Source organism: Sapajus apella, unplaced genomic scaffold, assembly GCF_009761245.1.
Source record: "Sapajus apella isolate SASKATOON/1434 unplaced genomic scaffold, GSC_monkey_1.0 scaffold109, whole genome shotgun sequence".
NCBI lineage: Eukaryota > Metazoa > Chordata > Mammalia > Primates > Cebidae > Sapajus > Sapajus apella.
The window spans coordinates 2,993,273-3,020,885 of NW_022437049.1; the positions used below are offsets into that span (position 1 = coordinate 2,993,273).

A 27,613-nucleotide genomic window follows, 5' to 3' on the forward strand; every position below is an offset into this window, starting at 1 on the left:
CTTTAAAAACAGAAGCTGATGGTCCCTTATCTTTTTCTCCTAAAATGGGAGTCAAATTTTAAAAGTCTTCTTATTGAAATAAACATCTTATTAAAGGCTCTGATAATTGACAGTTTGTTTCAAATAAAACTCCCACCAGCAGTTGGAATGAAGGAGCTTTTGGGAAACCACAGTTCTCAAGCACCGAAATCAACCTGCTATTTATAGCTCCTGAAATCTGGAAGAAAAGCTCACCCTAGCGTAGTAGTTAAACTACCAATTCCAAACCAAAGTGGAATATAAAAGTGAAAAATCCCCAGAGCTCCTGCGGTGTCACTTATGACAATGAGCAAGACCAGAGGGGACACGCCAGGTGTTTCCTCCCAGGACAAGACCACAAAGGAGCAATTCCCACAAAGGAGCCTGGCAGCTGAATCCCCGACCAAATCCTCAATTTGCCTCTCAAACAATGGTTCATAGGGTTCTATTTTTGCTATGCCACTTAGCAATATTCTTTTAAAAAGAAAGAGAGATCAGAATTTGAGATATAGGAAAGGAGAAGTTTTAAGAAAATCAAATTAATTTCAGGATTTAAGTATGTTAATGAATTTTGCTAATTTGACAAATATTCATCGGGTGTTATGTCTGTACAAACAGAGGCAAGTGGGAAGATCACAGAAAAGCAGGCTTTTCAAGCAGAAAACGAAACAAGGGATTGGTGCCGAGAGCAGGCACCCAGCTCAGACACGGTGCTGTACTTACTGCTCTCCCAGGACTCCCAGGACTGAGCTAAGCCAGTCATACCACATGGTGTGACCCGTTTCTTCCCTGGTTGATCCATGATTAACACCAATCATCCCGCAGAGACTGGGGCAGCCTAATTAAGCCACATTTACTGATTGCAAACCTTTCAAGGGCCTCAGAGGAGAGGTACTTACAAATGAGAGAGCGAAATGAGGACTCCTAAGCGTTTGAGTTGAACAAGTCTAAAGCTGGTAAGCACTTTCTAACACATGCAACCAACAGATGCCCCCCACTTACCACAGTAAGTGTAGATATGGTTGGACTCCAGGAAACGGACCTTCAAATTATGCAAAACCGCAGGTTCATGAAGATAGCTAAGGGCAGTCAGGTCATTTTCTCCCACCAAGATATCTGGATTCCGTAAGAAGGGCAGCTGGTTGTGCTGTACGTCAATTGGGTATTCCAGAATCTAAAGACAAGCAAGTAGCAGACACAAAAAGGCAGTTATGAAGTGTTAGGTCTGTATTCAACGTTTTGTCTTCTTAGCTGGAATCACCATCTTAACATGATAGTAAGTGATGAAGATAAATAATGCTTTAAAGAAAGACAAGCTGAACAAAATACCTGTGTTCCCGTGAGAGACCAGCCCAGACGGAAAATTTGCTGATAACATAACCCCACGATATTAAGGTAGATGACTGAAACACACAGCTCAGAAAACATAACCAGGTTTAAGAGAGTTTTCTATTGCTTAAGGGAAAAATAATAAGTCTTTAATTTCAGTTGCAATTGGAGTGCTGTTCTTTCTTCCATCTAGAAAAACTTCCTCGATTGGCCCCATTTATTGCTCATGCTTCACACGCTCTCTGCCGTTAACCAACACACTCCACTTTTATTTGGATCACCTTGTATCTGATGAACTGCCCTCTGTAAGCAGACTCAAATGAACCATTTGTGCAGATATTTCTCCCTAACCTAACTGTAAGCTCTTCTAAAGCAGTAATTGTGCTTTCATAAAAGTATATTAGGAGTCTGAGATGTATATGCATTATCAGGGAGTAGGAGTCTACATTTTAAGGTCAAATAGGTCAAATCTCAGATGTGAGGTGTTACCCTTGTATTCTTAGCACTTGGACAACATTAAGTACTCAAAAATGTTCACTGGATACATTTGTAACTCTCAGTGCATGTATGTACACATGTACATCTGCACACATAATTTATAAGAAGGTAATGGGGATGTTTTTAAACAAACAGGAGAAACTTGGCTGCTGCTCACCCTGTTTTATCTGAGTGCTAAGATACTTATGGTATTCTTAAAAATCTTCTGGAACACTTATAAAAACTTTCCTGAGCCCAACTTACTCATCAGGAAATCTGAGGCAGGGTTCAGGAATCTGAAATTTAAAATACATTCCCCAGTAATTCTGATACAGGTGGCTTTTAGATCATATTTTAATAATTTGTTTTACATAAACCTTTTAGAAAATTCTATGGAAAAAGACTCAACTTACTGGGGTAACAGTCAATTTTTAATATAAATATCAATGTTCCTCCCACCTCATTTTTAGAGGGACCTGGTTATCAAATCTTAAGGTATATTAATAAACCCAGCAATGAAAGTGCTAAGATAGGCAGATAAATGAAGTGTAGTAGATTCAGAAATAAACACAAGCACATAGAGAAAATCTGTTTGTGATAATTTTAAATTGCAAATAAAAGGTTAAAAGGAACTTTTCAAGTAGTATTGTTAAGTAAATTACATAGCCATTTAGGGAAAGAAAATTGGGCCAGTATTCTTATTCTATCTTACCAAAATAAGTTTAGGTAGAACAAACATAAGAAACCAAAAATTAAAAAAATCAATTTTAAAACTGGGTAAATATTTGTGTAAGTTTTGGAAGGAAGAAGTTTTGAAGAATGATGCAAAAGCCAAAACCGTTTAGGAAAATATTCATAAATTTGACTATAATTTAAAACTTTAAACCTATCATAAAACATACCATTTGCAAAGTTAAATGAGAAAAGGGAAAGGGGACAGGGATTCTACATTATATGATGAAATTCCTAATCTTAATATACAAAATGTTACAAGAAATCCAAAAGAAAACCAACACCCCAACAGAAAATTGTACCTAGAATACATATCATAAAATAACACATGAACAGATGAAAATCGATTCAACTTAATCAGTAACCAAAGAGATGCAAGTAAAAGATTATCAGCACTCTTATCAGACTGACAAGGCCCTAAGAAGGAAGAGGGTGAACAAACCGGTCCACCACTTGGTGGGGCAGACTGGTTTACCCTCTCTAGAGAGCAGCAGGCAACACCTAACTCAGAATTTTTCATCAATGAACTCTTCCTTGGTCTCATGAAATGATTTCACAAGTGAGCAAAGATATGAACAGTGAAAGAAAAACCTATATGGACAGTCAGGCAGCTACCCACACCATTCTCCTGAATTAAAAAAAGAAGTTTGCAATAGGAATGAAGTTTGTAAGAGGATTCCCTTTATTTAAAACTATATGAAAGCCTAGACTGATGTTTGTGCAAAATATCATTGGTTATCTCTGTTAATGGGATTTCCTTTGTCCAGTTTCCTGTTTTTCCTTTTTCTATTAATGAAGGCACTTTTTGTGAAAAGGTCTTTTATTTAAACTTTGTCCATACAGGAAACTAGTGAACAATTAACTATCATGTAGACAACGTAGAAAAATTTCTGAAAGGTGGGAACAAGGGGAAGTGGAGAATGTCCAAGGGCTGATTTTTATTTCATTCTAGAGTTGGCAGCCTCCTTCATCCACTGTTAGTGATATCACCAGGATTCTAATCGGACCTCCTTCCCCACAAATCATCCCAAAGGCACCTTGGTGGAGATGTCCGCAGACCTGAGGGAGCACAGCTGCCCTCCTCTCCTGGGCTCTGCACCCAGCTCAGGAGGCAGCATGGGGACCGTCAGTTGCAGAGCCACAGAGCTCATCTTGCCCTCATCCAGCCACTCCTCTTTCAGATTAGAAAGCCGGGACCTGAGCCCAACGGCTTCAGCTCCTGAGGCAGAAATGCTGGCCTCCTCTCAATTCTCAGATGAATCTCTTTGACTCTCCTCCAAAGAATATAAACTAGTATAACCACTATGGAAAATGGTGTCTAGATTCCTTAAAGAACTAAAAGCAGAACTACCATTTGATCCAGCAATACCACTACGGTGTATCTACCCAGAGGAAGAGAAGTCATTATATGAAAAAGATTCTTGCTCACACACGTTTATAGCAGCACAATTCCCAAATGCAAAAATGTGAAACCAACCCAAATGACTATCAGTCAACGAGTGGATAAAGAAATTGCGATGTGTGTATATATAATGGAATACTACTCAGCCATAAAAAGGAATGAATTAATGGCATTAGCAGCAACTCGGATTGGACTGGAGATTATTCTAAGTAACTCAGGAATGGAAAACCAAACATCGTACCTTCTCACTCGTAAGTGGGAGATAAGCTATGAGGATGCAAAGGCATAAAAATGATAGAATGGACTTTGGGGACTCAGAGAGAAAAGGGTGAGGAATAAGAGACTACAAATTGGGTTCAGTGTATACTGAGAGATGGGTGTATCCGAATCTCACAATTCACTGCTAAAGAACTTATTCATCTAACCAAATACCACCTGTTCCCCAAAAACTTATGGAAATAAAAAATTAAAAGAAAAAGACTCTCCCCAAAGCAGGTTGAAGCAAACATATGCAGTTTTGTGAAAACTATTGACAAACCAGGTGGTATTGGTTTCAGTAAAACTGATAAGGAGTAAAAATGTCCAGAGCAGCAAAAAAGGGGTGGGGGGGTGCTGTAAGCTCAGCAGCCAAAGCTGTGGATTCTTGGGCATGTGGACATCCAGAGGGAAGGCAGAAGTGAGAGACTTGAGAACAGATTTTTTTTCATATAACAGGAATTTGATTCTAATACTGCTGCTGGTATCTGGCATTTACAGCTAATACAGTTTTATTTGACATCTAAGTGGTTATGACCGTGATGGGGGGCCATGAACTTTCCGGCACAAAAGATTCCATCCACTCCATAATAACTGGGCCTTTAGAGGTGAAAAGGAGGCTAAATGTTAACACTCATCACAAAGTTAATGCTTAGTTACCACTTAGGGTGGCCCTTGGCTCCTTTCTGCAACTAGGAGCCGGGAATCAGGAACAGATAGAGGTTCCAAGTTGGTCCATGCCTGACAAGCAGGACTAGATCAGTGAGAGTGGCAGGAGGCCTAGGGAAGGAACTGGTCTACCCCTGAGCTCCCCAGTAGGGTATCCCCTATCCCCATGTGGCTATTTCAGTGAAATTAATACAATTAAATTCAACTGAAACCCCAGTTTCTCAGTCACACTAGCCACTGTTAATACAAAGTGATTGAGACAGGTCTCAATAAACAGAAGTTTGTTTAGCCAAGGCTGAGGATGCAGACAGGGAAAAATACCATACAGGAACATCTGCAGCCTATGCTTTGTCCAAGAGGGTTTGGGAAATTCAGTATTTAAAGTGGAGAGAGCAAGCAGGAGGGGAAAAAGGAGGGAGAGGGAGGGTGGGCAGTGAGACAAATGGTTACATTCTTGTCAGGCTCTGATTAGCCTCAGTAAATCCATATTTTACATGTGAAAAGAGGGAGAAGATGAAAAAGTTCATTGTGCATTTATCTCAGGGCAGGCAGAGGGATGATTTCTGGTCTTGTCCTTGTCCTGTACCTATGAAGATAAGCTAGTAATTGACATTGTCATGTGAGAGTCAACAGAACTCAGTTTTGTAGGCCTAGTTTATAGGAGCGATATGTACCCTGGAAGATTTAGGGACTCAAGAAATTTCCTTGTAAGCAATTTGTGAGGGAAGCCACCTGGGGAGATAATGTGGTCTTCTATCATTGTGGGAACAAGGCTTACATATGAGGCTGTGACACAGAGTTGCAAAATTATAGCTGTTTGGATAGCAGTATTATGTGACTCAGTTCCAAAGCTTAACTTTCCCTTTGGCACAGTGAGTTTTGGGTACTGAGAGTTTTTCTTTTTGAGACAGAGTCTTGCTCTATTGCCCAGGGTGGAGTGCAGTGGCATGATCTTGATTTACTACAACCTCCGCCTCCTGAGCTCAAGCGATTCTCCTGCCTCAGCCTCCTGAGTAGCTGGGACTACAGGTACGCACCACCATACCTGGCTAATTTTTGTATTTTTGGTAGAGACAGGGTTTCACCATGTTGCCCAGGCTGGTCTCGAACTCCTGAGCTCAGGTGATCCACTCGCCTCAGCCTCCTGAAGTGCTAAGATTACAGGTGTGAGCCACCACGATCCTGGCCTCCAAGAGTTTATTTTCTTTCACATCATATTTTAAGGGTCCAGTAACTACATGTAACTAATGACTTCCACATTACACAAGTGAGATACAGAACATTGTGCCTCAGCCAATGTTCTGTTGGAAGTGCTGGCCTAGACTGTTCTAAGCTCTATGGGCCTTCAATTCTATACTACTTAGTAGGTGCTCAAAAAATACTAGTTGAGTGAAATGACTAATTCATTGATAACGTCTCCCATACCTCAATCTATGTCTGTGTTACATAGTACTACAGCAAGATGGTATAATCATAAAAGTATCTTTGAATGACAACTCCCAAAAGTTTGGAACTAATAATCATCATACAGTGGACAAAAGAGAAGAAAGAATTGGTTTTATTATCTACCCATGGAACCAGAAGATCTAGAAAAAAAGATAGGCTAGTAAAAACAGGGTTACCAGCAAGCAGTTGGTGTTGACCTAGAGTCAGAAACAGCACCAAATAGGAGTTAACCCCTGTGTTCAAGTCCTGGACTATCACATAAAGCAGCGGCTCACAAGCCTCTCTGCACACTGGAATCCCCTGGAGAGCTTTTAAGAAATGTAACCTACATCCCAACACAAGATTTTGATTTAATTACTATGGCTGAAACCTAGGCTTTGCCTGCTCCCCAGGGGTTTCTAATGCACAAAGTTGAGAAAAACTGAACCCAAGTTCTGTAAGGCGTTGAGCCCATCACTTGACTTCCAGGTGCCTCAGTTTTCGTAATTGTAAGATGGGAAGCCTAGTTTCAGCAATCTTCAAGGGTCCTTCCAACTTCAATAGCTGAAGGTTTTTAACTGAGGTCCATGGATGCAGGGGTTTTCTCATTTGTGAAATTATAACAGCTATCCTGTAAGAAAAACAAAGTTAAGGAAACTATATCCCCAGGTAAGAGGAGACCTCAAAGCTTAAGTCCATTTACCCTCACTACAGGAGCAAGCCTATAGCTGTAGGTTCATTTAATATGGAGTAAAAGGTTATTTTATGCTATGTCCTAGAAAAGCACAAAAAACACAAACATTTAATGACTGTTCTGCTGTGTCTTATTCTCTAACGGTTCTGTTTAAGTTTTATCTTCGTCTTCTCCAGCCCCCAGAAAGCTTATCCTCCTTTACGAGAACCTTCTTCTTCCTCTCGCACCACAAAGCACAACACAGGCACTCAATTACTTAAAAAATAAAATACTCTGATTTATGCAACCTTCCCATTAGGAAAAGTCAGTTAAGTCATGAGGAAGTAACAAATTAACCCTGAAACTTCAGTGGCTTAATACCACAAAGGTTCATTTCTCATTTATGCTGGATGCTCAAGGCTGGCTGGTGCTGAGGCTCTCTCTATAAGGTCATGCCGACACCAATGTGCTGCCTGACAGTCAGCAGGCAGAGGAAGAGCAGAGCACAGCAAACTCCTGTGGGTTCTTCTCTGCTTCCACCTGAAGTGATGGACATCAGTTCTACCTAGAGCCCACTGACAAAAGTAATCACAGGGTCCCACTGAACTGCAAGGGGGCTAGGAACCATGTCATCTCTGCCACCCTAAGTGTTCCTGCTTTAAGAAGTCAGCAGGAAACTCAGAGGTAGTACACAAAAGGGTTTTAAAAAGAGTGTGGACCAGTCGTGGTGGCTCATGCCTGTAATTCCAGCACTTTAGGAGGCAGAGGTTGGTGGATCACCCGAGCTCAGGAGTTCGAGACCAGCCTGGCTAATATGGTGAAATTCCCTCTACTTAATATACAAAAATTAGCCAGGTGTGGTAGTATACACTTATAATCCCAGCTACTTGGGAGGCTGAGGCACAAGAATCTCTTGAACCCGGGAGGCAGAGGTTGCAGTGAGCTGAGACTGCACCCCAGCTTGGGTGACAGAGCAAGACTCCAACTTAAAAAAAAGAAAAGAGTGTAAAGTTGGGGGACTCAGATTCAGATAAGAGGGGGGGTATAGCATGAAATATCCCACCATGGCCACCAGTGTTTTTCATATTCTAAACCCTATATTGTATATTTTCATCGTAAGTTGGACAAAAAGCTCACAAAGGTATAGATGTTATTTTTACTGCTGTATAACCAGACCCTGACACATCATTGCTCAATAACAATTATTTTTAATTAATGAATGATGAATGAACAGTGATGCAAGTAATTAAAAGAAGAAAAGTAGTCCATGAATGAAAAGCTGCTGATAAACTGCTTGGTCAACAATAATTAAGAAGTGTGAATTATAAACAAGATTACAGCAGCATAAAAACATGGAGTCAAAGTTAATCTTTTGACTTTATTACACTGCTTACACATTCTGTTAGAATCATGGAGTCCCAGTTTAATTCTTAACTTGGTGTATTCCAGCAATGAACAGACCACAGCACTTTCCTTATGGGCTTAAACCTGAGGTTCTCAGCCTTGTCACTGTTAACACCTGGGGCTGGACAGTTCTCTGCTGTGGGGGTGCCACCTTGCGCGTTACAGAGCACTGAGAAGCATCCCACTAGATGCTAGTAGCAAATCCTTTTCATGACAGTTTGACAACCAAAAATGTGCCCAGACATTGCCAAATGTTGGGGGCAGTGGTGCCAATTGCTGCCCCGCTCATCTCTAATCTGAAGCAGCTGGGCAAAGCATCCTAACCTTGGGGGAGGGGAGAATTAGCAGGAAAAGTAGATCAATGACAATAAATTAGGAAGAGTTTCAAGAGTATTCATCTGCAGATGGATGGTAGTGATGGGGGCACAACAATGTGAATATACGAATGCCACTGAACTGTACACGTAAACACGTAAACACAGTGAAAATGTTGAATCGTTACATGTATCTTACCACAATGTTTTTTTTACACTTTGAGTCTTTAGACAAGATCACTAATTATGGTGGTAGCAATATTACCAGTAGATAATAATATGCAATATTATACTTTGTTAAAACATTTTGTGTATGTACAATATAACCACAATAACTGAGTAATTGAAAGTAAGGCAAAGATAAAAAGAAAAATTATTAGGAGACCCATAAACCAGTATTATGATAAATAAGAACTAAAATGTCCAGCTAAAAGAAGTAGTAATCAAGCTCTACCTCTAATAAGAAGCTTTGCTGGTTCCAGAAGGGTATCCTCAAACACTGCTCGCTCTCTGGTTTCACCAGATGTGTGCACAGCAGCAATTTAAGCTGCATTGAATTGACAAGAGCTCTGCGTTCTCAAGGTGGATGAGTCTGAGTGCACCAGTGTGCAAGGACAATAGTCCTAGTGGTTCTGTGAGACTCCAGCTTCTTGACAGAAGGAACCACGTTTGATAGGTCCTTGTAATAATGTCTAGATATGTTCAGTACCATCCTTAGGCCTGAGCAAGAGGGAGCTCTTCCCTGGCCCTGTGTTGCAGAGGGCTTTAAATATCACAAGATATAAGCTTAGTAAAGAACACATGGTGTGCCTCTGTCCTTGGGATCAACATCCATGACCTGCAGTGCTCACCACCACTCTGGTGACTAACACCTTCAGACTCCAGAGAAATGCTTCTCCACACCTTGTCCTGTGTTCTTGAAATAAGACAAGGTGCCCAGTTGCCTTGAAGTTTCATGGGTTGTAACACTGCCAGTACGGGAGAAATGGTGCTTTGGAGTATAGGGAAGAATCAGGTAGCAAAGATGGTTAGGTAAGAGGAAAGAAAAACTCATTATCCTTCCTTTCAGACAGCACATACAAAAGATTCTTACATGATGGATTATTATTTTCTAGTTGGGCCAAGGGTCCAAGTCCTTGCTTCTCCACATGCCCTTGCCATGGTTCCAGGGGTACTAAGTTTTTGCAAAGAGAAACGCTTTGCAATACTGCACAATTCATATTACTCTGATGTGTTTACACATATGTGCAGGTATAACATGCCCAAACCAAGATAGTGATTCTGTATATTGGCAGCTTGATAGAGATTGAATAGAACTGCAACTATCTTTATTTTTAAAATATTAAATGTTTAAAAAAATTCAAATTAAAAATATGAGATTTAAATAACTTGATAAAATATGCTTTATTTAAACAGATGGAGGGTTACATTCTCTTGCCCCAGCCCTCCAAATGTTAGGGTGGGCTTGGAAATACTGAGGCAGTACAGTGTGTTACTCTGAAAAGCTCACGTGCTCCCGTCTTCCTCTCACTCATGCTAAGTCAGGGCCTTGCCCAGAGGGAGTACTCACCATCAAGGTGGATAATAGATACTAGATACAAGCTCAGTTGGAAAATTAAATTTTAAATCATGGAAACAAGGATAGTTTTCCCTGCCACTAGAGGGCACGAGTCAAGCAGTCAGAAAGGGAGGTTGGGCCAGGAGAGAAGGCCTGGCCTGCACAGAGCTCTACTCCAGGCAGAGCATGCGGAAGCCACCTCATCACCAAAGTCTGCATCCCCTGAAAGCCTGATCCATTCTAAAAATAGTCTGGTGCTCAGAGTTGGCACACCTAGATACCTTGTACCCATTACGGCTTTGGGGAGAAAAAGGTCTAAGATGCTATTCCCCCAGGACGTTTACCATCTTACTGACTTCAATATGAAACATCTTACATATGCCAGGTGAAATAAGCCAGAAACGAAAGGACAAATACGGTATCATTCCACTTCTATGAGGTACCTGGGACAGTCAAACTCATAAAGACAGAAAGTAGAACGGAGGTTTCCAGGTGCTGTGGGGAGGAGAAGAGACTGTGAAGTTTCAGGTGAAGAAGAAGAGTTCTGAAGGAGGATAGTGGTGATGGTTGCACAACAATGTGAATTTTGTTGTACTCAGTTGCTGCTAACTGCCACTGAATTTTACACTTAAAAACGATTAGCATGGTAAATTTTATGCCACATATATTTTACCACAATAGAAATGAATGAATAAGCAAAAGCAACAGTGAAAAACCCTTTTAGAGGCACAGACAGAAGCTTGACTTTGAAGAGAGGACAAGTTTGCAGGTCGGTGGAAGGTCCTATCACAAGTCAGAGGTTAGGAATATCATTGTCTTCCTGGAAGAGAATCTAACTGATGTTAATCCTTTGCTGATGCAGTGAAACCCACACTATTGAGCTTCAGGGGGTGGGAGGATGCCTGAGGTTAGAAGAGGCTGCTGGGGCAGATTTTCCAGCCAGCATAGTATACCACAGATAATTTCAGCTTCGGAGGAGACTCTCTGCAAGCATTCAAAGTCTGGCCACGTAATTTCTGTGCTCTTGCCTCTAGTCTACAGCTCCGCCATGTCACTCATAATGACAGCTCAGAGCCAGCTGTGGACAAGCCACTGCCCATGAGCAACCTGGACAGACTCAGACATTCAGAGCCCATTATTCCTCGAGAGCTGCTAATCTCCAGTCCCAGGCTTCTCTTCCAATTACATGCTGCCTGGCCTTGTAGCAGGGGAAGAAGGCGATGGGGTCTGGGCAGCTGCCAGGATTAGTCATGCAGGGCCAAGCTCGTTTTCAGCAGGGGAGGTGAGCATCTGCTCTGTTTTAGCAACATGGCAGATCATTCCTCACTACCTCGGTACAACTTTTTAAAAATACCCAGCCACTTGAAAAGATCAACTGAAATTGAAATCTGCTGGAGTATAGTAGAAGACACACCATTCAAGTGGGTGGACTAATTTCTTTTTTTTTTTTCCTGGACGTGGGGTGGGAAGTTATTCAACATGGTAAACATAATTCCATCTGTCGGGAGTCGTGCTTCTCATTTCAACACCAAGAGGCGGCTAGTGAAGGCTGCCTACTAGAAGAGGGACGTAAGGGGTGCACACCTTGGTACAGACGTTTTCTAACAAGCTCATGTTCCAGGCTTACCAAGTGGTATGCTTAAGCTGTTACAAAACAGAAGTTAGTGGTGGGATGTTCAAGCAACAAGTTAATCACCAGCCACCTAGAAAAGGAGACAAGACTGAGAATAGGCAGGAAATGATCAAAGGACAGAGGATATGTACACATTCTTAGTGCTGTTGGCATTCAGAGAGGAAAGTCACTCCATCCCAAACCTTTTCTCCAAGCAATGTCTGTGCTGCAGCCCAAACTCAATCTGTCCCACAGCCGACTCTAAATTTGTTACCAACTACTTTGTTCCAAACCTATTTTTCTCCCAGTCATCTCCCACACCATAAAGCCTGCGGGAAGTACCTCTCTCTGCATCCTCAGCCTGAACCCAACTGTCCCCTTCCCTGATAGCTCCCAGATGCACTGGCCTCCTTTCCGTTCCTGGAACACAAGGTCTCAGGGCTTTGGAACACATAGCTCCTGCTGGGACTCTATACTCTTGATCACCACACCCCCGAATCTTCCACGGCCAGCTCCCTCTCAAAACCCCCTCTTCTCCTCAGTAGGAGTCCCAGTTACTCCAGGGACTGAGGCAAGAAGAGGATCACTTGAGCCCAAGAGTTTGAGGCTCACCTGGGCAACACAGCGAAACCCCATCTTTTGAAAAATAAAGAGTAGGTTCCTTTTCTCTCCATACTTTATGCACTCGCTTCCATGCCTACTGCCATTTATTACTACACTTGGTCTTACTCTTGTGTTCATTTCACTGCCCCGCTTTATCACTGAGCTACCTGAAACAGCAGGGCCACAACTGCTCACCCATCTGCCCCCTAGGACCTGGCACAGCATATAGGGTGAATATCCATTATTTGTGAAATGTACCAGTTGCAGAGGCAATGGTCACAAAAGGCTCATAAGAAGGGAAACTAAATCAGACATTTTGGGAGGAATAGAATTTCATAGTTACTACCTTGTCTTCCATTTGAAAGAAACAGCCTGAAGGTCAAATAATAAAAAATGCTCACTACAGCAGCTAACCACATACAGGGCACTTACGTGCCAGGTACTATTTTAAGTGCCTGCCACATATTAACCCATCTTATTCTCAAAACAGCCCTAGATTAACTATCACTCCCATTTTACAGATGAAGTAACAGACACAGAAAGATTGTAAACTGATGTAAGATCACAAAGCTAGTGATGGCTGAGCCAGGATCCCAACCCAGGCAGGTCGGCTCCAACCACTGAACCCTGCAGGAACCCTTGTAGCTCCTCTCCCTCGCCTCCTAGTGAGGCCTCAACCTCCTGTTCCCCTCACCCCACTGAGAAGACTCCTGCCTTGGTCACCAATGGCCTCTCAGCTGCTAACCCCAATAAGCACTTATTTTTTTCTGTGACATGCGTAGATCGGCTTCCAGGCTTAGTACTTTCACATATATTAATAGCAACAGGAAAGAATCTAAGGGCTCAGGCGCTCCAATGTCCAGGAAAAACACCAGCTCACAATGTACTATCTACCTCCTGTTCCTCACACACCTGAGCTCCCCACCCACCACAGACTCACTCCTACCGTTTCATCCTCCAGTCTGAGCTGCAGGCTCTTGTCTCCTTCTTTGTAGTCCTTGGTTAACTCAGCGGAGCGCCACACTTCATCAGGGTCAGGGATCCAGACCCTCGTGCACTGAAAGATTAAAACAGAAGAAACTTAGATACAGAATAAAGCTTTCAGGTTTCTAAATGTGTGTCACTACCTAGAAAAGGCCCATCAGGAGAACATCTAAAGCTATCTGCACACATCTCCCCACCTTCTCATTTCAGGACACAATGTGATCTGATACCACGATAACTGGGGAATAACTCACAGGACTGGTGGCAGAGGACACATTTTAGATGTCCAAAGAATGTCACAGATCAATGAAATTAAAATTCTATCCAAGAGACGGCTGAGCCTGCATTTGGTTATATACACTAGACATCGCACCATTATCTCAAAGGGTGTTACAAAATAGTGAAGTCAGAGGGAGTTATTTAGCAGTCTACAAACAAAACAACACAGGCAAAAGCCAAGATGGTATAGCACATCTTCAGAGCCTGGGAATCTCTGCTCTGATATTCTGCATTCAGAGACAAAGTCATTTTCCTGCAGAAGTGAAAGAAAGTGGTCAGCAAGTGGAAAGTATATTTAAGTATCATCAAGTTGTCAGCCACCTCAATTTATTTATCCACTATTTTTCTTTTTTTCAAATGGGAACCGAGGCGGGGTTCTCAGTTACCCAGGCTAGCACGCAGTGGTGTGACCACAGGTCACTGCAGCCTCCAACTCCTGGCCTCAAGTGATCTTCTCGTCTCAGCCTCCCAAAGTGCTGGGATGACAGAAAGGAGCCACTGTGCCTGGCCTGTTTGTCCATTCTCTCAGCCACAAATCCAAAAATTTCACTCACCCTCCCCAAGTAGCTATCCTGATTTGCAGACCAAGTCATTGAATGGGGCCAAGTTCTGACAGGAAAGAACACAGACCTTGGTAAAGTAGCGATACAGGATCAACTGTCAGTGACTTGCCCAGCACATCCTCAACACAACCTGGGGGTTCCCAGCCTTACTTGCAGTCGGAATCACCTGAGGAGCCTGGAAAATATCAATTCCCAGCTGCACCTCAGACCAACTCAGCAGGGATCGGAGGTGACATAAAAGCTCCCAGAGGACAGGAAGCTTACCTAGCAACCTGAAGGAGTCCACAGAAACTCAGTAGCACCTCTACAGGCAGACAAGCAACCTCATCAAGCAGCTCCCTGAGATCACAGATAGCTAAATCAACAAAGATGGGGGAAAAAGCACAAAAGAGATGAAATCGTCAAAGACCAGAACACCTCCTCTCCTTCAAGGGATCACAATGCCTCAACAACATGGAAACACAACATGACTGAGAAAGAATGTGACTAATTGACAGAAACAGGCTTCAGAAGGTGGATAATAAACTTTTCTGAGCTAAAGGAACACGTTCTAACTCAATACAAAGAAACCAAAAACCTTGAAAAAAGGTTAGATGAAATGCTAACTAGAATAACCAGCTTAGAGAAGAATATAAACAGCTTGATGGAGTTGAAAAACAGCATGAGAACTGCGTGAAGCAAATACAAGTTTAAATAGCCAAATCGATCAAGCAGAAGAAAGGATATCAGAGATTGAAGATCAACTCAATGAAATACAAAGAGAAGGCAAGACAAGAGAAAAAAGACTGAAAAGAAATGAACAAAGCCTCCAAGAAATATGGGATTATGTGAAAAGACCTATCTACACTTGATCGGTGTACATGAATGTGACAGGGAAAATGAATCCTAGCTGGAAAATACTCTCCAGGATATTATCCAGGAGAACTTCCCCAGCCTAGCAAGGCAGTCCAACATTCAAATCCAAGAAATACAGAGAACTCCACAAAGATATTCAAGAAGAGCAACCCCAAGGCACATAATCGTCAGATTCACCAGGGTTGAAATGAAGGAAAAAATGCTAAGGGCAGCCAGAGAGAAAGGTCAGGTCACTTGCAGAGGGGAGCCAATCAGACTCACAGCAGATCTCTCCACAGAAACCCTACAAACCAGAAAAGAGTGGGGGACAATATTTAACATCCTTAAAGAAAAGAACTTTCAATCCAGAATTTCATATCCAGCCAAACTAAGCTTCATAAGTGAAAGAGAAATAAAATACTTGGCAGACAAGCAATTACTGAGAGATTTCATCACCACCAGACCTGCCTTACAAGAGCTTCTGAAAGAAACACTAAGCATGGAAAGAAGTACGAGCCACTGCAAAAGCACACCAAAGGGCAAAGACCAAAAATGCAATGAAGAAAATGAGTCAACTAACGGGCAAGAAAATCAGCCAGTAACAACATGGCAGGATCAAATTCACACATAACAATATTAACATTGAATGTAAATGGCCTAAATGCCCCAATCAAAAGACACAGACTGGCAAACTGGATAAAAAGTCAAGACCCATCAGTGTGTTGTATTCAGGAAATCCGTCTCACATACAAAGACACATAGACTCAAAATAAAGGGATGGAAGAAGATTTACCAAGCAAATGGAGAACAAAAAAAAGCAGAGGTTGCAATCCTAGTCTCTGATAAAACGGACTTCAAACCAACAAAGATCAAGAGAGACAAAGAAGGGCACTACATAATGGTAAAAGGATCAATACAACAAGAAGAGCTAACTCTCCTAAATATATACACACCCAACACAGGAGCACCCAGATCCATAAAGCAAGTTCTTAATAACCTAAAAGGAGATCTAGACTCCCACACAATAATAGTGGGAGACTTCAACACTCCACTGTCAATATCAAATAGATGAGCAAGACAGAAAATTAACAAGGACATTCAGGACTTGAATGCAGAGCTCAATCAAGCGGACCTAATAGACATATACAGAACGCTCCACCCCAAATCCACAGAATCTACATTTTTCTTAGTACCACATCGCACTTACTCTAAAAGAGACCACATAATTGGAAGCAAATCACTCCTCAGCAAAGGCAAAAGAACAGAAATGATAACAGTCTATCAGACCACAGCACAATCAGACTAGAACTCAGGATCAAGAAACACACTCAAGCCCGCACAACCACTTGGAAACTGAACAACTTGCTTCTGAGTGTCGACTGCATAAACAATGAAATAAAGGCAGAAATAAAGATGTTCTTCAAAACCAATCAGAATGAAGACACAAATTACCAGAATCTCTGGGACACCTTTAAAGCAGTGTCAAGAGAGAAATTTATAGCAATAAATGCCCAAATGAGAAACAAGGAAAGATCTAAAACTGATACCCTATCATTAAAATTGAAAGAGCTAGCTGAGCAAGATCAAAAACACTCAAAAGCTAGCAGAAGACAAGAAATAAGTAAGATCAGAGCCAAACTGAAGGAGAGACACAAAAAACCCTTCAAAAAAAAAAAAAAAAAATCAATAAATTCAGGAGCTGTTTTTTTTTTTTTTAAAAAAAAGATCAACTAAATAGACCACTAGCCAGACCAATAAAAAAGAAAAGAGAGAAGAATCAAACAGATGCAATAAAAAATTATAAAGGGGATATCACCACTGATTCCAGAGAAACACAAACTACCATCAGAGATTACTACAAACAGCTCTATGCACACAAACCAGCAAACGAGGAAGAAATGGATAAATTCTTGGACATTTGTACTCTACTAAGACTAAACCAGGAAGAAGCTGAAACCCTGAATAGATCAATAACAAGGGCTGAAGTTGAGGCAGCAATCAATAGCCTACCAACCAAAAAAGTCCAGGTCCAGACCAGTTTACAGCAGAATTCTATCAGACATACAAAGAGGAGCTGGTTCCATTCCTTCTGAAACTACATTAAATAAGACAAAAAGAGGGAATCCTCCCTAACTCATTTTATGAGACCAACATCATCCTGATACCAAAACCAGGCAGAGACTCAACTAAAAAAGAAACCTTCAGGCCAATATCCATGATGAACATCGAGACAAAAATCTTCAATAAAATACTGGCAAACCAACTGCAACAGCACATCAAAAAGCTTAACCACCATGATCAAGTATGCTTCATCCTGGGGATGCAAGACTGGTTCAACACATGCAAGTCTATCACATAAATGGAACCAAAGACAAAACCACATGATTATCTCAATAGAGGCAGAGAAGGTCTTTGACAAAATTCAACAGCCCTTCATGCTAAAAACTCTCAATAAACTTGGTATGGACGGAACGTATCATAAAATGATAAAAGCTATTTATGACAAACCTACAGCCAATATCATACTGAACAGGCAAAAGCTGGAAGAATTCCCTTTGAAATCAGGCACCAGACAAGGATGGCCTCTCTCACCACTCCTACTCAATATAGTACTGGAAGTTCCAGCCAGAGCAATCAGGCAAGAAAAAGAAATAAAGTGTGTTCAATTAGGAAAGGAGGAAGTCAAATTGTCTCTATTTGCAGACGACATGATTGTATACTTAGAAGACCCCATCGTCTCAGCCCAAAATCTTCTCAAACTGATAAACAACTTCAGCAAAGTCTCAGGATACAAAATCAATGTGCAAAAATCACAAGCATTCCTATATACCAATAACAGACAAAAAGAGAGCCAAATCAAGAGCGAACTACCGTTCACAATAGCTACAAAGAAAATAAAATACCTAGAAATACAACTAACAAAGGATGTAAAGGACCTCTTCAAGGAGAACTACAAACCACTGCTCAAGGAAATGAGAGGACACAAACAGATGGAAAAACATTCCATGCTCATGGTTAGAAAGAATCAATATTGTGAAAACGGCCATACTGCCCAAAGTAATTTATAGATTCAACACTATCCCCATCAAGCTACCAATGACCTTCTTCACAGAGCTGGAACAAACCACTTTAAACTTCATATGGAATCACAAGAGAGCCCACATAGCCAAGACAATCCTAAGCAAAAAGAACAAAGCCAGAGGCATCACATTGCCAGACTACCACAAGGCTACAGTAATCAAAACAGCATGGTACTGGTACCAAAACAGAGACATAGACCAATGGAACAGAACAGAGGCCTCAGAAGCAACACCATACATCCACAATCATCTGATCTTTGACAAACCTGAGAAAAGCAAGCAATGGGGAAAGGATTCCCTGTTGAATAAATGGTATTTGGAAAACTGGCTAGCTATGTGCAGAAAGCAGAAACTGGACCCCTTCCTGTCACCTTACACTAAAATTAACTCCAGATGGATTAAAGATCTAAACATAAAACCTAACACCATAAAAACACTAGAAGAAAACGTAGGCAAAACCATCCAGGACATAGGCATAGGCAAGGACTTCATGACTAAAACACCAAAATCAATGGTAACAAAAGCCAAGATAGGCAAATGACTATAAAATTCAGAGCTTTGTACAGCAAAAGAAACAATCATCAGAGCAAACTGGCAACCAACAGAATGGGAAAAAATTTTTGCAGTCTACCCATCTGACAAGGAGCTAATATCCAGAATCTACAAAAAACTAAAACAGATTTACAAGAAAAAAAACACCACCATTCAAAAGTGGGTGAAGGATATGAACAGACACTTTTCAAAAGAAGATATATATGAGGCCAACAAACATGTGAAAAAATGCTCATCATCACTGGTCATTAGAGAAATGCAAATCAAAACCACATTGAGATATCATGTCATGCCAGTTAGAATGGTGATCATTAAAAACTCTGGAGACAACAGATGCTGGAGAGGATGTGCAGAAATAGGAACACTCCTACACAGTTGGTGGGAGTGTAAATTAGTTCAACCATTGTGAAAGACAGTGTGGCGATTCCTCAAGGATCTAGAAATAGAAATTCCATTTGAATTAGCAATCCCATTACTGGGTATATACCCAAAGAACTATAAATCATTCTATTATAAACACACATGCACACACATGTTCATTGCAGCCCTGTGTACAATAGCAAAGACCTGGAACCAACCCAAATGCCCATCAATGATAGACTGGACAAAGAAAATGTGGTGTATATACACCATGGAATACTATGCAGCCATAAAAAAATCGATGAGTTTGTGTCCTTGTAGGGACATGGATGAACCTGGAAACCATCATTCCCAGCAAACTGACACAAGAACAGAAAACCAAACACCACATGTTCTCACTCATAAGTAGGTGTTGAACAATGAGAACACATGGACTCAGGGAGAGGAGCACCACACACTGGAGGTAGTTTGGGGAGGGGGCTAGGGGAGGGACAGTGGGGGGTGGGGAGGGTGGGGAAGCATAACATGGGGAGAAATGCCAGATACAGACAAAGGGGGAATAGAGGCAGCAAACAACCTGGTTATGTATGCACCTATGCAACAACCTTGCGTGGCGTGCACATGTACCCCAGAACCTAAAGTAAAAAAAGCTCCCAGAGACACTAACGTGTGCTGAATGGCAGCATCTGCATCTCCCGGCATCCCACCGCACAGCTGTCAGAACAATTTCTGCATTTTCATCTCATAGGCACGTAACTTCCACAGGGTCTATTTGCTGCAGAAGCCATCAGTGTACAGGCGCACACACATACATCTGGCTGCTTGGCCACAGAATATTCTCAGCGAACCTAAAACTAATGGCTCTTTTGACCAAAAGCTCAATCAGAACATGTGCTTGGGTCAGCATCATCCACTTCACTCCTGGAGTGACAGCTGAGCACAGACCCTGGGCCAGTCTGTCACCTGTGTGCACACAGCCAAATGGCTTTATTTTGGTTCTGCTTTTTTTTTTTTTCAAAGCAGTGTTATCCTCCAAGTAGTCAGTGGTCTTTTGTTAAAAGCAAGACCCTGACCCCTCCTACACTTGTTTCTAATTCACTATGGAGCAGTGAAAGTTGTAAGGCAATAGAATCAGGATGCCAATAATGAGAAAGCAAACATCGACCACTTTGCAGCCTTGACATCTCAACTCGGGGTACAAACCAAAGTCATCCATTTTCATTATTAAAAAACAAATTCACGGAATTTTAACCTTCTCCCTGCTTCTTGAGCCCACCACCTTACGGCAAGATGTTACCGTATCTTTATAGCAAAACACTATGGAGCTTTATAATAAGAAAGAGCTTTATAGCATCTGAGAGCTCCAGAGTAAAATATCAAGAATGTTCTGAGGTACCTTTAGAGAAAACTTTCTGAGCATTTGCTGACCTTAACTGTCAACATTTCTTTTACCCACAGGTGTCCTAACTCACTTTCTCCACTGTTGTTTAAGCCCACCATCCATCCAGCTGTGATGACCTTTAAGCTTCTGTCCCTAAGCTTCAGGTGAGTGTCTGTCCTTCAACCTCACTACAGTGCTATCTGGTCACTGAGTTACACTCCTGGGACTCCCCCTTCAGCCAGCACAACCAAGAAATTTTACCTAAAGCAAAGTCCCCAATTCGTGTAAGTAGTGTCAGGAATGGCTCAAAACAACAGAATGAGGAATAACCAGAAAGGAACAGGGAAATCCCAAGAGGAACCAAACGGAGGTGATGTTGTACAGATCCTGGAAGCCAGGGAGCCCAGTCCCAGCTCACCCAAGAACTCCACTGGCCATCTCCCTGTGGCCCACGTGCCACTTGTGGGGTGGTTACTTGCATCCAACATTGAAGAATCTCACTGCCTGGCTCTATCTCAATTTAATTTTTACTCTAGCGGAGTTCATGTATCTTTCTACTTATATAACTCTCCTCTCTAAAGAGACTGAGAGAACCTGGTAGGCACAAAATTGGCTTCTCATATTGTCCCATACCCACAAAACCTATCACAACTTAAGTGGCACAGTGGGACCATCCCAGTGATACTTTAGCTCTTTGCTCCTCCAGGTGAGGACCTCAGCAACATCATCACCTAGGAGCAGGTTAGAAGCATAGAATCTCAGCCTCCCCCAGACTCACTGCCTCAGAATCTTCATACTAACTACTTGCTCTTCCATTCCTGCAGCGTCATCTCACACTTCACTGCCTTTGAGAACACGTCAGCAAACTACAGCTGTGGGACAAATCTGGCACACTGCCTGTGTTGCCTGTTTTATATAGCCCAAGAGTTAAGAATGGTTGAAAAAGGTTCAAAAGAGGATATTCACATAACATGAAAAAAATCACATGAAAGCCAAATTCTGATGTCCATAAAGTTTCATGGGAACACATTCATTCATTCATTGATGTATTATCTATGTAATGCTTTCACATTCTGATGCTAGAATTGAGGGCCAGGTACAGTAGCTCATGCCTATCATGCCAGCACTTTGGGAGATGAAGCAGGAAGATTATTTGAGGATAGGAGTTTGAGACCGGCCTGGGCAACATAGCAAGACCCTGTCTCTACAAAACTTAAAATAAAATTAGGCTGGGCGCAGTGGCTCATACCTGTAAGCCCAACACTTTGGGAGGCCAAGGTGGGCAGATCATGAGGTCAAGAGATCGAGACCAGCCTGGCCAATGTGGTTAAACCCGGTCTCTACTAAAAATACAAAACTTAGCTGGGCGTGGTGGCATGCACCTGTAATTCCAACTACCCTGGAGGCTGAGGTAGGAGAATCACTTGAACCCAGGAGGTGTAGGTTGCAGTAAGCTGAGACTGTGCTACTGCACTTCAGCCTGATGACAGAGTGAGACTCTGTCTCAAAAAAGAAAACAAAAAAAATTAGTCAGATGTGGTGATACATGCTTATAGTCCTAGCTATTCAGAAGGCTGAGGCATGAGGGTCCCTGGAGCCCAGAAGCTCAAGGTTACAGTGAGCTATGATTGTGCCACTGCACTCAGCCTGGACAACAAAATGAGATACTGTCTCAAAAGAAAAGAAAAAAAAAAAAAAGTAATGACAGAGACCCTATGGTTCAAAGCCATTTTTAAAACATAGTAGGCTGGACACAGTGGCTCATGCCTGTAATCCCAGCACTTTGGGAGGCAGAGTTGTGTGAATCATTTGAGGTCAGGAGTTAGAAACCAGCCTGGCCAACATGGTGAAATCCTATCTCTATTAAAAATACAAAAATTAGCCAGGCATAGTGGTGGGCACCTATAATCCCAGCTACTCAAGAGGCTGAGGCAGGAGAACTGCTTGAGCCTGGGAGGCAGACGTTGCAGTGAGCAGAGATTGTGTCACTGGACTCCAGCCTGGGTGACAAAACGAGACTCCATCTCGGAGAAAAAAAAAAAAAAAGCAAAATGTTTACTATCTGGTCCTTTACAGGAAAGCATGCCAACCTCTGTCCTTGTACCTGCTGTTCCCTCAGGCCACAGTGCCCTTCCTCACTTGTCCATGTGGGCAGGGTCCAACTTCCAACACTATCTCCTCACTGATCACTTCCTTCCCTGTTCCCCATAGAGTTAGTCCTACCAACTATAAGCTGCCACTATAAATTCTTCTGTGATTAGTTTTCCTTCTGGTTTTGTAGTTACTTCTTTCATGTCAGTTTCACCTCATTACAGCAAGGTCTTCCAAATATACCACTAGGCATCTTTGTATCCCTGGGATCTAGCACATCCTGGCATGGAACAGATGCTCACTAAATGTTCATGCTGAGTATAGGATCATTGAACAGAGACTGTGCATTTATGGGGCACCTGGTTTATACATAAAACACACTGTCATAAGTACCATGTAATCAAGTACAAACCTGGAGATCTAGCTCCTGAACCTAAGGGACAAATAATCTAGTTGGTTCGATAACTCGCATAAAAAATATGCTCTAATAAGGTGGTGTGACCAACTCCTAAGTAGAATAATAGCTAACCAGTAGAGGGAAGGAAGACAGGGAGAGAGGGGGAAACAAGTTAATGGCAACTTTGGAAGAGAGAAAGTTGGTAGCCAAATTCTCGCATGACGTTTAAAAGGATTTTGTATATGCAGATCGGAGAAAAAAAGCAAGCTTTGGACACAAATCTAGTAAATATTTGGGAGCCAAATATGTGCCCAGTCCATCTCCACAATAACAGCACATGGACACGCGTTGAGATTATAGCAATTCATTGTTAAATCAGAATGAAATGAACCCTTTATTCTGTGCAGGATGGTTCACAGCTGCCAGCTGCCACCTCCCCACTTCTGCCTTCTCACGTTTATCCTACTTCTCGGATTCTCAGCTTAAAGTGTATATAAATTACTGAGCAGGGCTGTTTATCCAATGTCATGCATACTGCATATAATGAGAAATTTATAGATCTTCCAAGGGTAATTTTAACCATAATCAAATTTTGCCTTACAAGCTGGCTTTGCCAGCAACCGCCACCCCAACCCACTCACCGCAAGGAAGGCGCATTGCTTCTGTAAGCAAGTGCAAACTAGTGTATGATGAGTACAAAATACAAGGCCAAGAAACAGACACATGAACTAAGAAGGGAGAGACAAGACCACAGTAGCTGGGAAAGACTTGAGGAGGGCAGACATGTTCTGAGCTTTGGAGACGGAAAGGATTTGGAGGGGAAGGGTTTCTTTTTGGAGTGACCAAAGTGTTTTGGTAACCAAAGATGGTGGTTGCAAAACACTGCATGTACTAAATACCAAATTGTTCACTTTAAAAATGGTTAGTTTCATATTAAGTAAATTTTATGTGTTTAAAAACACACACAATGTTCTGTTTGTAGAGAATGCCAACAGTATCGTGTACACTCTCTCTCCTGGCATCAGTTCTCATTACTAGTCCATGAAAAAGCAGTAAATATTTTCACAGAAAGACAGTATTTTATGAGCCACAGAGAAACTCTCCAGAACCAAGGAGATGTGTTGCCTCTTAATTTTTTCTCACCTTCCAGGAATAAGACAAATCCGACCTCTATCAGATTTACTGTAAGGCAACAGAGTATGAGGCAGACAAGCTCACTCATATAACCCAATTACCACGCCACTCCATTTGTCACTATCCTATTTCAATAACACTTAATTCCATCATATCAAAGTAAATAAAACAGCAACCCTGACCTAATTATCAAAGAAAAGCTCGTGATTTTTGGAAAGTTCTTTTGAAAAGAGCCCCATATATTTCCTGGAGAAGGCAGATGCCTATATCATATGTAAATGCACTACTACCAAGCTATTCTCCAACCCCCTGTTCATTTCTTCCACTGAAGGAACAACTCCAGCAGCTGTTCTCATACATACACAGCTGGAGGGAGTGGCCATCTATGACAAGAGCCTCAATCCTGACTACACATTAGAATCACCTAGGGAACAATTACAAATTCCCATGCCAAGCAACACCCCATCCTACCTTTATCAATCTCTGGTGCTGGGAACCAGGCAGTGTTTTCTCAAGCTCCCCAAATGAATTCAATATGCAAGCAAGTTTCAAATATAATTCTATGTGGCTGACTAGGTGTTGGATTGGAAGGGTATCACAGACCCTCATGTGCTACAGGCCTCTCCCCACCAGTCTGTGGTTAAACATTAAACTCTAGCCTGCAGATCCTTTCCCCAGAGCTGAAGAACTCTTTCCAAAAGAGCCCCAGCTAAAATGTAAACACAATGTCTGGAAGAGCACAGCATTTATCCATGTTTATGAATTATCAGGCAGTATAGTACTGTGGTCAAGTGTGTGTGCTCTAGAGTCAGACAGCTTTGAGGAGGAATTCTAACCACTACTTATTAGCTTGTGTATGTTGATGAATGGGTCTGATCATCAGTTTCCTTAGTTGAACAACAGGTAAAGTTCTATATACCTCATAAAATTTTCTAAGAATTAAATGAGAGCCCACTACCAAAGCACATAAGTATTAGGCAATGATGACGATGATGGTGATATTACTATACAGTTTTGTCCAGAAATCCTGATGAGATTTTGGATAGCATTAGAAAATGAGAAAAGGAAAATAAGAAGTCTAAGGTGGTCCATGTCACTGGGATCCTTTTGATGGCCTGTAGGTCATAATACACAGGTAGCCATGCCTTACCTTAAAGATCAATACCTGGATCTAGCCTACTTCTACTCCAAAGACATGAGAGAAGTGATTCTTGATGTTGGCTGGCATATAAAAATTATCTGCAGATCTGTACACCTTTAAAAAACAAAACCACTAACACCCATATCCCACACTTGAATAATTAAATTTCTGGGGGTAGGGCCCAAACACTGTATTTTTTACCAACTTCCAAAGTGATGAATGCACTGTCAGAATTAAAATTCCTATCTCAGAGTGAACCTCAGGAGCCAAGGTGGACCTTCAGGGAGAAGAGAACAGGGACATTTGAAACCTTCACTCCCTGGAATTAATAATAATGCTACTTTCATACCCTTCTACTAACATAAGTAATCGTAAGTATTTGAATCATTTCAACTTAGTTTCAAAACTGAGTTAGGATGAGCAGGGTTATCACTCCCATTTTATACAGAAGGAACCTGAGGGTTAAAAGTGATGAATAAGTTGCCAAGAGCTTAGTCAAAAGTAGACCTGGAGAAAAGATCTCAGTCTCTAAGTCTTCCACTGTCTACCCTCCTCCTGGAGAAACACTGATTTGCTTACAGCAGCCTAAAGTCCTGCTGAGTATGTATTTTATACAGGTAAAGTGCTTTATAATTACACATAAAAAAATGTATAAATGCCCATTAACAACAACATGCCAAGGTAAGCCACAGGTAGTTTCAGCATTAAGCATCAGACAGAGTGAAGTTTCAGCTGCAACAAAGCCTTGACCAGAAGCAGGGCAGTCTGGGCGGAGCTCCCTGGGAATGGACAACAGACCCCACAGCCTAACATGGTAGCCAGCAGTATAAACTCCCTGTCCATTCCTGTGATTAGGGGACCAAGAACAGGAACACTGGTCTGCTCAGAAGGAAGAAAAAACACTTCTAAACTAAGCTAATAGTTTCATTTAACACCATCAAAACAGCAATTTCCCAAGTGGCTTGGTACCAGGAAGGATGCTGCTGTGTGTAGGAACTATGAAAACCTTACCTAACTGTGCTTGCAAGAAGTGGGTCACACTCCACTCTTCTGCAACGTAAGAATTTAAAAGATAAAGAGTAAGCCTTGCACCCCCTCCAAGCAGAACCTCTCACAGTCATTTCTACAGGTACTGCTATCTCAAGGAGTGTTCATGGACCCAGACACTGCTTCCTGAATCCAGTGGTGATAATTAGTCCTTCAAACTTTTGGAGGCCCAAATCAAGAACATTCCCACTGGTGTGCTGTTGGTCATCTTCCCTTCACATTTATTGGGCTGGGCTCCCAGTACGGGAGACACGAGAGCAAGGAGGTGAAGATTCAGGTTTAGAGTGCTAGTCCCCACTCCCATCATCAGGTAACGGTCTACACTTCTGAGTCTCTGCTCTCTCAGAAGATATTTCCTTATCTGGGGGAAATATCTTCTGTACCCGAGTTGTTGTTAGGATTAAATAATGTATATGAAACATTTAGTCCAGTATCTGGCACATTTTAAATGTGCAGTAGTTCTTACTATGGAGGACTCAGGCCCTTGGAGTGAATAAAACCAGAAAGAACTCCCTCTAGGAGCACACAGACAGCCATATAATCCCAACAGAACCGGTGCATATAAAGTGTCATGGGAATAGAGAAGCTCAGTGCTTCCAGATTATTTCCTGAGTTAACTCCTCCTCCCCCAGCGGTGAGCCATGCTTCTGAGTTTCCATTTACTCATTCCCATTAAAGGCTTCCTGAACCAGTAATAACCTTCCCCTTTCACCAAATGCTCTCCACTGGAAAGCTCCCTGTAATGTGGAGCCACAGGAATTAAATGTAAATGTCCTGTTTGTCCAGAGCCACCTAAGTAACTAAAAATTCAGGTATATATTTCTGAGCCAATTAGGTAGATTCCTGAGTCCCACTCAGATGCCTCCCAATCTTGCTGTTTGTTGTTGTTGTTTTTTTGTTTGTTTGTTTGTTTTTTGAGACGGAGTTTCGCTTTTGTTACCCAGGCTGGAGTGCAATGGCGCGATCTCGGCTCACCGCAACCTCCGCCTCCTGGGTTCAGGCAATTCTCCTGCCTCAGCCTCCTGAGTAGCTGGGATTACAGGCACGCGCCACCATGCCCAGCTGAGTTTTTGTATTTTTAGTAGAGACGGGGTTTCACCATGTTGACCAGGATGGTCTCGATCTCTTGACCTCGTGATCCACCCGCCTCGGCCTCCCAAAGTGCTGGGATTACAGGCGTGAGCCACCGCGCCTGGCCTGTTGTTGTTGTTTTAATGACAGAGAACCAGGGTAAGCAGAGCACTGGGAGAAAGAACTATAACATAATGCACACAGGCACACAGATGGGGACAGCAGAGA

At 42.0% G+C, this 27,613-nt stretch overlaps 1 protein-coding gene across 2 annotated transcripts in view; it reads right to left on the minus strand.

The window, feature by feature from the left end:
* Positions 1 to 27,613, minus strand: part of MYO5B (myosin VB) — a 390,244-nt gene that overhangs the window by 228,376 nt on the left and 134,255 nt on the right. For both annotated transcript variants that reach the window (XM_032259434.1, XM_032259433.1), the window contains exons 2-3: positions 13,418 to 13,528; positions 1,021 to 1,192 (exon numbers count right to left, since the gene is read on the minus strand). In XM_032259434.1, coding sequence (XP_032115325.1) covers positions 1,021 to 1,192; positions 13,418 to 13,528 — 283 coding nt within the window. The remainder of the gene's footprint in view (positions 1 to 1,020; positions 1,193 to 13,417; positions 13,529 to 27,613) is intronic.